The 13,132-nt window shown below is 38.3% G+C and overlaps 1 protein-coding gene across 1 annotated transcript; it reads left to right on the top strand.

Annotated features, from left to right (window-relative positions):
* Window positions 1-361: 361 nt before the first annotated feature.
* Window positions 362-10,886, top strand: LOC123875695 (ATP-dependent RNA helicase vasa). Its single transcript, XM_045921682.1, has 11 exons — window positions 362-476; window positions 1,696-1,731; window positions 2,959-3,070; window positions 3,511-3,648; window positions 4,249-4,529; window positions 4,917-5,501; window positions 5,738-5,933; window positions 6,717-6,914; window positions 7,879-8,009; window positions 8,916-9,041; window positions 10,304-10,886. Exons 2-11 carry the CDS (start codon window positions 1,699-1,701, stop codon window positions 10,361-10,363), a joined length of 1,860 nt encoding a protein of 619 aa, XP_045777638.1. The 5' UTR covers window positions 362-476; window positions 1,696-1,698; the 3' UTR covers window positions 10,364-10,886.
* The last annotated feature ends 2,246 nt before the right edge of the window (window positions 10,887-13,132 follow it).

Raw genomic sequence — 13,132 nt, 5'->3', positions numbered from 1 at the left:
TACTTAAATGAATTTGTTCAAAAAAAACATTGATAAAACATCAATATAGGTATCATAATAATATGTTTAAAAAGGTTTTTAGGGTTAGAATGGCTAGAACTTTTATCGTATTAATTATAAAATTAGTTTTTGCCGGCAGGGAAGTACATAGATCGTTGCAATTACAACGTATTTACTAGTTGCTTTAGTTATATGTTTGCAAATTGCAGGTAAAAATTTGTTTTATTTTGTTAATATTTCCATTGAGCCGTTCGTCGACTCACTATGTTTGACATGTTTACAATGTTACCCGTGCTGACTGTATATCGTTTGGCTTACTGTTGTACATGTCTTGGTCTGTGATTTTGACTTGACATTTCAATATTTCAACTGTTTTTCATTTTATTTGTTCTTCTTTTTTCAGGCCAGGCGCCGCCATCACAAAGCTCGTCTTTGTCTCTAAACTAAACTAGTTAGAAGCAACTATTCTAACCGTGGTAAGTTAAATTGATTTTGTAAGAAATTCCACGATATAGGGATAGTTATATCTTATTTTCACAGTAACTAGTTTCCTGGTGATAGCACGTGTGAGCCATTGATGCCGGTACAAGCTTTGTCAGCTTATTTTTGTAACCGACTAAATCACAACTGCAATCAAAATATCTCTATCTTTTGTGTATATTGAAAGTTGAACAATCCAATGAATAACAAACCGACCAAGTAAGGAATTCCTTACTTGGTCGGTACTTTAGGAGAATAAAACTAACTAAGGATTCCGTAATTACGGAATCCTTAGTTAGTTTTATTCTCCGCTTACAATTTAAAATGAAGGGTAGAAACAGAAAAAGAGCAATGAGTACATTTTTGGTTTTTCTAGCACACTTTTTCAATTGCGATAAAATACCTATGTCCTATACCTATATACAATACTAATATCAAGTGAGGCTAGGGCTAACTTTGTTAAAAATCCATTAGTTTTCAAAAACCTTTCTATCCCTTAGCCTATCTCATAGCCTTGAAATGCACTTTTATCCAGTTTTAAGTAATTGGTAATAATCTATAATATGAATGTGTTATTATTCCACAATGCAGAATGAAAATTTTTCAAAAATATAAAAGCCCTAAGCTAAACCTAATATTAGTCATTATGATAAAGTCATTTTGTTCTAAAGTAGGATGAAATAAAAGTGGAAACTGCTGCACCTGTACATTTAAGTCAATAGGTAGCGAGATGTGTAGCTGGAGCAGTGACAGCATAGTAGTTAAGATGTTAGCCTTCTATTCATGGGGTTGGAGGTTTGATCCAGGACATACATGATGCATCTCTAACTTTTTGGGTGTTATGTGTGTTTTAAGCAATTAAATATCACTTGCTTAGCAGTGAAGGAAAACATTGTGAGGAAACCTGCATGCCTGAGGGCTTAGAGTTTTCCATAATGTTCTTAAAGGTGAGTGAAATCTGACAACACCTACTTGGCTAGCATGGTGTACTATGGCCAGTCTCAGTAGTGAACCAGCAATGGGTTGATGATGATGTGCAGCTGCCAAACTTGGTTCGGCCGTTTGAAAGTTATCACCTCTTTGTGGTCAGGTGTTATTAATTTTTAATTAACACTTGTTAAAAGTTATCTACTGTTAAGTAAGTACATTAGTAAGTAGATACATTTAATATAAATTACATTTCCAAGTTTGAAACAAACATGTATTTGTTAACAGATAATGGATGACGAATGGGATGACTCTTGTGATGTTGTAAGTACAATCGAATTACTACTAAACATTGGTTGTCATTTATGTTTGTGTCTGTGCAAAAACCAGAAAGTTGTGTTAAAATCACCTACTCAGATTTAAATACTGCTTTGATATCAATCTAAATTAGAATCTGAAATTCTAGTTGACTAATTTTGAACATTATTTTGAGATATACCTACATGAGTAGTAGTACCTGTATGAGTGATGTGAGTGGTTAACACTTCACTTACTGTTGAACACTTTGCTTTGTAATTTTATGACTCAATTTATTCAAGACTTTTGGTTTCGGCAACCATCGGCCAAAGTGGGCTGAAGTTTTGATTGAAGCCGAAGATTTCTAGCAAGCACCAAAATTGAACAAAAGAGTTTGAGAGTTCATTTGCTAGTATAGTTTCACTCTAGTTGAGAAGAAATGAAATTGATTGTGATAGTTAAATTAATTTTAAGTACATAAATATTATAAGTAATTATTAACATTATTTTGGAGTGTTATTATTTTTAACAAGCTTAAAAAGTCAAGCTAAATTTAAGAAAAAAAAAAATTTATACACTTTAATTACTTTTAGCCAATCTTGAACTGAATTCCTGAGGGTTTATTAAAACTTTGGCTTCAACCAGAAATCAACATTTAGTTAGACACTAATATAATAAATAATAACTTATAAGAGAGTAAAGACCTGTATAATTATGTATTGTTAAAGCTTAGAAAACATTCAGTAAATAAATAATTTGATTTGATTTGAAAGTATTATATACTAGAGGATGCCCGGGACTTCGTCCGCGTGGTTTTAGGTTTTGTAAGATCCCATTAGAACTGTTTGATTTTCCAGGATAAAAAGTTGCCTATGTCAATTACAGGGACGCAAGCTACATCGGTACCATTTTCATACAAATGGGTTGGGTTTTCGCGAATCCCGTGGGAACTCTTTGATTTTCCGGGATAAAAAGTAGCCTATGTCCCCGGGATATAAGCTAACCCTGTACCAAATTTCATCAGAATCGGTTAAACTTTTGGACCGTGAAAAGGTAGCAGACAGACTGACACACTTTCGCATTTATAATATTAGTATGGATTAGTGTTGTGTTGTGTCATGACACATCAGAAGTATACTCTCAGCCGTGGGCACCATCTAGTTTTAAATGGTGGTACTCTTTTTAGCTATAACATATTGTAGTTATAGTTATAATTCAATAGTTTTAAAAATCAATTTGTATATTTTTCTTAAGGTGGCGCAGCCTCCCCCTCCTACAATTAATAACTACGGCAATGATGTAGATGGCGGCCACAGTCTATCCATGGGTAGAGGTTTTTCATCCTTCATTGAAGACAACAATGATGGTATGATTTTTATTTCACTTCAAAAGCAACTTTCAAAAGCACTTGTAAAAGTCTACTTGAATAAAAATCTACTCTCAGGATTGATGGCTGTGTAGTGTGCTTTTTTTTTAATCTCTTTTTTTTTAGGGATTTGTGTCAGGATCGTGTCAGCGCCATTGTAAAAACACACACACAAAAGTAAAATAAGTAAGAAGTAAAATAATTCAGGATTAGATAACCCTAAATATATATATATGATAAACACACTGTCATCAGTGTCATCCTAAATTATTTTGATGATTCAAAATCACTTGTAAAAGTTTACTTGAATTCTTTTCTATTTTGTCACCCCAAGTCAGATCTCTATTTGTAGATTTGGAAAAAAAAATGTATTTTGCTGAGGAACCCACAAACTGTACTAACAAAAGTACCCACATTTAACTGATGAAAAAAATCTGCAGATTATGATAAGGGTGGCAGCAATGGATACGGAGAAAGGCGCGGAGGTCGCGGCGGCGGACGAGGCGGTGGCCGAGGCCGAGGGGGCCGCGGAGGACGGGGCGGCGGTGGCAGAGACAGAGGCGACTATGAGAATGGAGGTAAGGGTCCTCCTTTATTCAGCAGAACAAGTGGAGCTCTCTTCTGGACCACAGCCGAACTCATTCCAGAAATCAAGCAGATCATTATACCATTGTTAATTCTTTATACTGTACTGATGGCTAAGTTTGTTGTGGTCTTCTCAGACCAGGGCATGTTTGGAACCCTTGTACGTTTAAGCTTACGTAATTGATTACATCATTGTCTTATAAATTTGACTGTCAAAAAGTGTACAATAGTAAAATTGTATTGTCGACTCCACAAAAGATTTTTGTAGCTTTCGTAATTCAATTGGTTGTAACTAGATTATGACGATGTATGTATTGTGGATTGTGTGTAACACTTTGTATTGCAATTTCATTTATTTATTTTTATTACTAATGTACTTACCAAAAAATTGTAGTTACAAAGTAAATCTCTAATAGAGATTTCTTCCAGCTCCCCAAAACTAAAAAGTAGTTACAAGTGTTATAGTTCTTCCAGCGTGTTGAATTATAATAATAAAATAATAAAACAATACATCTGTAGTAGTCAATTTTACTTAGTTCAATTTGTATTGCAAAGTGGGAACTGATATCTTCACAATATTCATTTGATTACAGGAGACAACTATGGCAACGGCGACAGGGAAGACAGGGGAGATAGGGGTGAAAGAGGAGAGCGCGGCATGGGAAGGGGCCGCGGTAGAGGAGGCCGGGGTTGCTCTCGACCCACCGGCGGCAGCGACGACGGCGGCGAGAGGCCCGAGGGTGGCGAGGAAGGCGAGAAGAAGCCGCCAGTCACATACGTGCCGCCGGAACCCACCGAGAATGAAAGCGAGATCTTCAGCAGTACTATCAGTTCTGGAATCAACTTTGATAAGTTTGATTGTATTGCTGTGAAGGTGAGTTTTCTAATAGTCTAAAACTAAATGGTCTATTTGGGGGCTTGCCTTATTTTGAGCGGGTTTCATTCGCTTACACTTTTGTTCCACCAATGCATTCGCAAGCGATATGCACTGCTCAAACTATTTGGCTGGTCAGGCTGAAATTAGACATCTTCTAAGAAAGGATTTTTGAAAATTCAACCCCTTATAGAGGTTTGAAATTTGTGTAGGCCACGCGGACAGCGTCGGATAAGCTAGCACTTAATAGTTTTGCTACCGTGTGCGATTGCGACGATATTCTAAAGTCGTAAATCAATTCAACTTAGATATTATGATGGCAACTTGTTTTGGTTTATGAATGCTTTACTTCAAATATCTTCAAATCTTTCACTTTACTTTTTATAGGTAACCGGCGAAAATCCACCTCGCGCTATCGATAGCTTTGAAACAGCAAACTTGCGAAAGTATGTAGTGGACAATATCCTCAAGTCAGGCTATAAAAAACCTACGCCCATACAGAAGCACGCGATTCCGATCGTCATGGCTGGCAGAGACTTAATGGGATGTGCCCAAACGGGGTCGGGAAAAACTGCAGCCTTCCTTCTGCCTATAATCAACGTGCTTTTACAAGATTCTCGTGAGCTGGTGGTTGGGGCCAACGGGGCACAACCTCAGGTGGTTATCGTATCTCCTACCAGGGAATTGACGCTGCAAATATTCAATGAAGCCAGGAAGTTTTCTTTCGGATCCGTCCTGAAGATTGCTGTGGCCTATGGAGGTACAGCTGTACGACACCAAGGGGACTGCATCGCTAGAGGCTGTCACATATTAGTGGCGACTCCGGGACGCTTGCACGACTTTGTGGATCGCGGCCGAGTGTCGTTTGAGAGTATCCGATTTGTGGTGCTGGATGAAGCGGACCGCATGCTGGATATGGGCTTTATGCCCAGCGTTGAGAAGATGATGCAACATCCTACTATGGTTCCTCCTGTAAGTATAAAATGTACTTCGAAGTATATGTTATAGTATCATTGTTACTTGGTTTCAAGATATTAATAATGAAATAAAATGAATTTATTTCATGTAGGATAACCCGTGCCATGTATTAGCAGTTTAAAAAAAAAACAAAATGTTAAAATCTGATGGTGCAACCTTTCCAATAAAAAAATTGTCTAAATCAGATCTGATGGAGTCATGGAGCAACAAATATTTATTTATATCAACAGTCGGAGCGCCAAACACTGATGTTCTCAGCCACATTCCCAGAAGACATCCAGCACTTGGCTGGCCGCTTCCTCAACAACTACCTGTTCGTGGCCGTGGGCGTGGTGGGCGGCGCCAGCACAGACGTGGAGCAGATCTTCCACCAGGTTACGAAGTATGAAAAGCAGAAGACGCTGCAGAGCCTCGTCGAGGAGTATGGTAAGTCGAGATAACGTCCATGTAGCAACATTCTCAGTAGACAACTAGCACTTATCGCCGCTTCCTCAACAACTACCTGTTCGTGGCCGTGGGCGTGGTGGGCGGCGCCAGCACTGACGTGGAGCAGATCTTCCACCAGGTTACGAAGTATGAAAAGCAGAAGACGCTGCAGAGCCTCGTCAAGGAGTATGGTAAGTCGAGATAACGTCCATGTAGCAACATTCTCAGTAGACAACTAGCACTTATCATTGACTTGCAATTCTTGACTCTGTACTGAAATTATTTTGAATAAGATTATTAGCTTGTCCAGATCATTAATACAACTGGGAAAGTTCAGCAAATTCCTCATAACAAGAACGAATCTACCATTTTTATGGTTCCATAACTCAGAAAGAAAAACGGAACCCTTATAGGATCACTTTGTTGTCTGTCTGTCTGTCCGTCCGTCGTGTCTGTCAAGAAAACCTATAGGGTACTTCCCGTTGACCTAGAATCATGAAACTTGGCAAGTAGGTAGGTCTTATAGCACAAGTAAAGGAATAATTCCGAAAACCGTGACGTTGTGGTTACATCACAGAAAAAAAATTTAAATGTGTTTCAATTTTCAAAGTAAGATACCTATACCAAGTGGGTAATCATTTGAAAGGGCTTTACCTGTACATTGTAAAACAGATTTTATTTATTTTTATGCATTGATTTATCGTGCAAAATGTCAAAAAAAAATACCCGAGTACGGAACCCTCGGTGCGCGAGTCTGACTCGCACTTGACCGGTTTTTTCCAGATGGAAAGCGTATCCTCGTGTTTGTGGAAACGAAGCGCAACGCGGACTTTATAGCGGCCATGTTGTCGCAGAAGCAATTGCTGACGTCATCCATCCACGGCGACCGCCAGCAGAAGGAACGCGAGGAAGCTATGGACAACTTCAAGAGTGGCAAACACTTCATACTTGTGGCTACCGCTGTGGCAGCTAGGGGATTAGGTAATATCATCAAGCTCTCAGAAACAAAAGGGTATTTTACACCAAGCGAGAAAAAAGTGTATAAACGAGATAGTATTAGCAATAAGCAATCTAAAATAATTTCACTTTACAAAATTATATAATGAATTTTATAATTTACTAGAGGATGCCCACGGCTTCGCCCGCGTCGATTTCGACTTTTTAAACCCGTAGGAACTCTTTGATGTATGTCCTTCTATGTCCTTCCCCGGGATGTATCCCAAGTTGGTACCAAATTTCATTAAAACTGGTTCAGCGGTTGGGCCGTAAAAATGTAGCAGACAGACACACACTTTCGCATTTATAATATTAGTATGGATTTTAAAGATTTTACTTTTTTTTCTGTTCTACAAATTTTCAAAACACACGAAACTGTCGCCGCCATGACGAACTCCACATCTACGCCGTCACGGAACATGGATTGGAGAAAATTTGTTGTTTAAAAATCTGTATGACGTTATGACAGCTCATGAACCCAAACAAAATGGCGGCATGGTGCCATTTTTGAGCTTGAGTTACATATTTCCTTAAATATTGTTATTCGTAGCCAAAAACTATTTTTTATTGAATTTATGTGGCCAATTCAGTTATACATAATCATTAAACTTAATTGACAATCTATCTTCGACGTCAGGCTATCTTTTTCCGCTGGAAGCATTATGAACGGACATACATTTTTAGTTGTCATTTTAGTTTAATTTAGATATCAGCCCACATAATATCTCCAGTAAATTCAAATTTCATTTGACATTAAGGCTGAGATCATAGAGCGTACTTTGACTTTGCTCAGACTAAATACACTGTTAAAACGAGACAGCGTTATATCGGCTGGCATAAATCTGTCTCGTTTTTACTCATACTTAAGTCTAAGCAAAGTCAAAGTGCGCTCTATAGATTTCAACCTAAGTTAGGGCCACTTTTCACAGTTTTTTTTTTTTTTTTGCAGATATTAAGAACGTGGATGTCGTGGTGAACTACGACTTGCCCAAAAGCATTGATGAATACGTACACAGAATCGGCAGGACGGGTCGCGTCGGCAACAGAGGCAAGGCGGTGTCGTTCTTTGATGCTGATCAAGTATGTGGCATTTCTTTCTACCCATCTACAGCAAAGCCAAAAGGAAGGGTCCTTCCTCTTTACTAGCCCTTATTAATCCATTGTTGGACATAGGCACGTCACGTGCACACCATTCTTTTTAGTGTACTCTCATTATTCTTAGTGATTATCTCATTATCACACTAATATTATAAAGGCGAAAGTTTGTATGTGTGTGTGTGTGTGTGTGTGTGTGTGTGTGTGTGTTTGTTACTCCTTCACGCAAAAACTACTGGACGGATTTGGCTGAAATTCAGAATGGAGATAGATAATATCCTGGATTAGCACATAGGCTACTTTTTATCCCGAAAAACCAAAGAGTTCCCACAGGATTTCGAAAAACCTAAATCCACGCGGACGAAGTCGCGGGTGTCAGCTAGTTCTTGATAAATGAGGTGTCAGTCAATTCGTTATTATGTCCCGAGTGACATAGGCTACATTTTGTATGAACAAAGTCAAGAAGTTATATCCATCAGGGTGAATTAAAGTGAGGAAGCTCTCGGTTTTGATCCTGAATCGGCCTAGCCTACCAAGCGTCAAATGTAGGTAACTGCCTACTGCCGCTTCAGCTTGATGGATTCCCAACGAGTCACACTAAATCGTGTCACAGTGTTACTTGTTTGGAATAAATCATTTTCCCATCAAGTCACACTATTACTAGCAGCAACGTTTTTATCCATTGTAATTCCCAATGAGTCACTCTGTTACTCAGGGTGTGACTCCTTGGGAAGATTTATTTTAATTTAGTTACATTTTTAGTCACATTTTTTACTTGAGTGGTGATATAATCAATATGCTCATGGTAGGGTTATGGCAGTGACCTTGATTCTGCTGCCGATGATAAATGTTAGTATGAATATGGGTATTTCAAGTTACTTGTTCTGGCAGGATGCCGCGCTAATAGCGGACCTGGCCAAGATCCTGCGGCAGGCGGAGCAGTCGGTGCCCGACTTCCTGCAGGGCGGTGGCACTGCCACGTACAAGGGCAACAAGTACGGCGGCAGCGACATTAGGGTGAGTCTGCACTGTTTCAACTGTTACACTGTGTAGGAGTCTGCACTGTTTCAACTGTTACACTGTGTAGGAGTCTGCACTGTTTCAACTGTTACACTGTATAGAAACCAGGGCTGTTACGGAAGTGGTTATATTAAAACCGAATTCGGAAGCAGTTTTTAATTTGGTTTGTCGGGACCGGAATTGGAGGCGGAGGCAGAAAAGAGCAGAGAGATTAAGAGAGAAGAGAGAAAAAGAGGAGAGATTAAGGGTAGGTCTAATAAAATAAAATTACATACATTATTCATCTGTTTATTCTTGGTAGGTGTATATAGTCCGTACTAAATGACTCACGCGCCATTTTAACTCTATAAAGTGTATTATTATTAGGGTCAACTGTCATGTCCAAGTACGGTTCACCTTTAAAACAGAACTAAAATCGTACTTTTGGCATGATATTTGACACTTAAAATCAAAATCGCTCGTGAGAACTCAATTGCACTTTATACCGGACTTTGGAATGGAACTTTCGAAATCAGAATCGAACCTCTGTAACATCTCTAATACAAACCTGTATTTATTTGGCGTTACGCAACTTGACATTTCATTTTGGTGGCATTAGGTATGTAAAGGGATCCTGCGTACCGTTTTAAGTGAATTCATTATTTCATTAGTGCTCTCCTGCTATTACTATACACATTCTTAATACTCTGTTTATTTGTTCTGTGCCTTCATTGTAGAGGACAGTAGAAAATACGGTATGTATAAAATTGTAGTAGTGATCGTATTAGTAGAGTGAAGTAGAGTGAGGTAACTCTCGGTAAGATCCTGAATCAACGATATGTCAAATATTAGGCTATTGCGTGAAATCATAGAAACGGGCTATAATACGCCTACCTGCGTCAATGTACTCATTTGACACCTGCCAGTGACGTCGTCGCTTCAACGTTTTGTCAGAAGTTCCATAAGTGTTGTGAACTGTGGTATTAGGTGATATGATTAAAAATCAGCCCTTAATAGAAGTTCATCAGTGGTGATATTTTTAAGTGTAGTTTATTCAGGTTTTTAGGGTTTCATACCCGATGAGTGCCGACGGGACCCTATCACTAAGCCTCAGCTGTCCATCCGTCTGTATGTCTGTCAACGGGCTGTATTTCATGAACTGTAATAGGTAGAGAGATAAAAAACAAGTGCATTATATTTGAAGACGGTACGGAACCTTTCGTCTGCAAGTCAGGCTCGCACTTGACCCCCGTTTTTTGAACTACATCTTCTTGTTTCAGGATTTCAATAATGCAACCTCGGCTGCAGAACCAGGCCAAGAGGCTGACGAAGAGTGGTAGACGTACGGACCTCTTGATATTACACCCAGTGACCTTAATTATGTCCTCAGTGAATTTTTGATTAATGGTGATTATTGTGCAACTAGTGGTGCGTGTATATCATTGGTGCTTGACTGACCCGCGAGTGGAAAACTTGAAAAACACTGAGTATGTGAGACTCAACCCCCTCCCCTTCCGTGACTAGGGGTAGAAACATATTGTTAATATGCCCACAGCACAACATAAGTACCTATAAATTATTATTGTCTGCCATTTTTTGTGCAGCTAAGAAACAAATTAATCTAGTCTTTTGTAGCTTTTAGGTCATTTAAGTAACACACATTATACAAAACATCTGCTTGGCTGGCCCACCTCTTAATAGAGCAATCGTATAAAGCAGGGTTTGGAAACCCTTGGAATAATTCAAAGGGCCCAAGATCTATCTAGAAAACTAGAGAACATATTTTTTGTATGACTTTCCTACATAATAATAAACTATGGTGGGCCAGATATTGGACATTTTCAGCTGAAATATTTTGCTTAATAAAGCAGGCTCTTACATTGCGAAAAAAAGTAATAAAGCAGGCTCTTACATTGCGAATTGCGATCAGTTTCATAACACAATCAGACTTAACATTAAGTTAAGGTTGTAGAGTCTAAAGCTGAGAGACAGAGCGCACTTAGCTTAGACTTGAGACAGAGTTAAAAAGAGAAAAGATCCATGCAGAGATATAAGTCTGTCTCGTTTTAACTTTGTCTTAAGGGTCCAGTTTAAGAAATTAGCTCTAGTATCGACTATAACTCACAAATTAATCGATACTAGAGCTAATTTCTTAAACTGGACCCTTTCAAGTAAAGGTTTTTATATAAACCTGTGAGGATGATACTGCCATTGGCGCAATTAAAATGACATAAGCCTACCTTGTCGTATTAGTTTACAAATTGCGAAAAACCAAATTAAATTTGAATTTCGCTGGCAGACCCGTCTCATGCCTCTTAAGACTATGAAAACAAGACAGTGTTATATCGCTGGTATAAATCTTAACTAAAACTTAAACGTAGTTTTAACTAAAAGTTAAATCTAAGTAAAGCCAAAGTGCGCTCTATCCTAAGAGGCCTTTTGAATTACAACGGAAACTCCGCTTTATTAATTTTGGGATATGGTTGAAATTGGATTCAATGAAAACAAAACACAGATGTCATCTCCTTCCTCCTTGGGTTGGTATATTTCGACCAGTTATTTCGGTAAATAAAGTTGAATTTCGGTTGTTATCTAAAAGGCTGATTCTGTTCAAATCTGCAAAATTGACTGTTGAAAATAGACTTTTAATAAAGTAAATACAAACAAAAAAACATGTAGGTAATTGGAATATTACTCAGGTTTATATTGGTGCTAAATTGGTTGTGCATAACTCTTGAACTAAAAGAACATTGTTTTATATAATAATTCATCCTTTGATTTCAATATATTAAAAATATGTTTCTACCTTCGAATCGATGTTTTACCCCTAAGCGTTATAGAAGACTGTTTCACTGTGACAAGTATTGTAGAGTTAAGAACTAATAAAATAATAATTGTTAGGTTTTGATTTGCAAACTATTCTTTTGCACAACACCTTTGATTTGAACAAACCATTTGGTTGTACTTATTAAAAAATAAATAAATAAACGGTATTGTTTTTATGTTCTTTAAAGGGCCGATTTTTCAATCTTCAAATAACTTTTATATAACGAATAATATCTCGTTCACACAGGCTGCGTAAGCGTTGCGTAAACGTAGACGTAGCGCGTACCATTGCGTTGTAATGTATGAAACATGGCACACCACTTGCGTAAAGCGTGGACGTATGCGTAACGTAACTACGCACGTGTCACGTGTACGCAATTAATGTGAATCAGCCTTACATGTTTTGACAGAAAAAATTTATTCCTCACATAAAAGTTATTTGACGATTGGAAAAATCAGCTATACGTCTTGTGTTCTGAGTGACGGCGCACTGTAGAGGCGGAATGTAAGCAGCATTAAGCCGAGTCCAAACGAGTGTAACGTGCAATGTAATCCACCGTATAATGTAACACTAACTCTACGTGACGGCACTACGAGCGTTTCATGTAACGCTCGCCCCGGCGCCCGGGCTGATCCATCCGCTGTCGGTTTTTGCGCAAACACAAAGGCGCTTGCAGTGCTCGTTTGGACTTAATAGATTCGCATACTCAATTCGCCTTGAGTTCGTGTGCCGTCCACACTTACACTCGTCTGGACCCGGCTTTAAACAAATGTTCTCGTTTAAACCTGTCCAGAGTGCATGGTCACTTGTCAAGGTGCATACTAAATTCGGCGTGTAAAACCCCTGCAAAAAAAATTGCAAAAAATGCGCCGTACGCGCGTGGTTATTCAGGACACTGAGTAAGGCTGAGATCTATATGGAGCGCTGTTAAAACGAGACAGCGCTATATCGCTGGAATAAATCTGTCTCGTTTTAACTGAAGCTGAGTCAATGTGCGTATATAAATCTCACCCTTAGTGTGTTGATTTAAGTTTTCTATTTTTATTTTTTCTATAAACTAGATATCACATCCAAATTCGAAACAGTAAGTCTCCAATGTGTGACATCTTACGAGAATCTGTGATGTTAAATGTTAAAAGTTGCTCAGTTTAAATTTTAACATAGTTACACATAATGTTAAGTCTATTTCTACTCATTTTGTTAGCAATTTACATCTTGAAATTGCTTAATCTTTTTATGTTAAAATTAAATCGCCTATTAGTTGATAAAGAATCTCATATTG

Source organism: Maniola jurtina, chromosome 20 (assembly GCF_905333055.1).
Source record: "Maniola jurtina chromosome 20, ilManJurt1.1, whole genome shotgun sequence".
NCBI classification, from domain to species: domain Eukaryota; kingdom Metazoa; phylum Arthropoda; class Insecta; order Lepidoptera; family Nymphalidae; genus Maniola; species Maniola jurtina.
The sequence above is the reverse complement of the archived record's forward strand: the minus strand, read 5'-3'. Positions and strand labels throughout refer to the sequence as shown.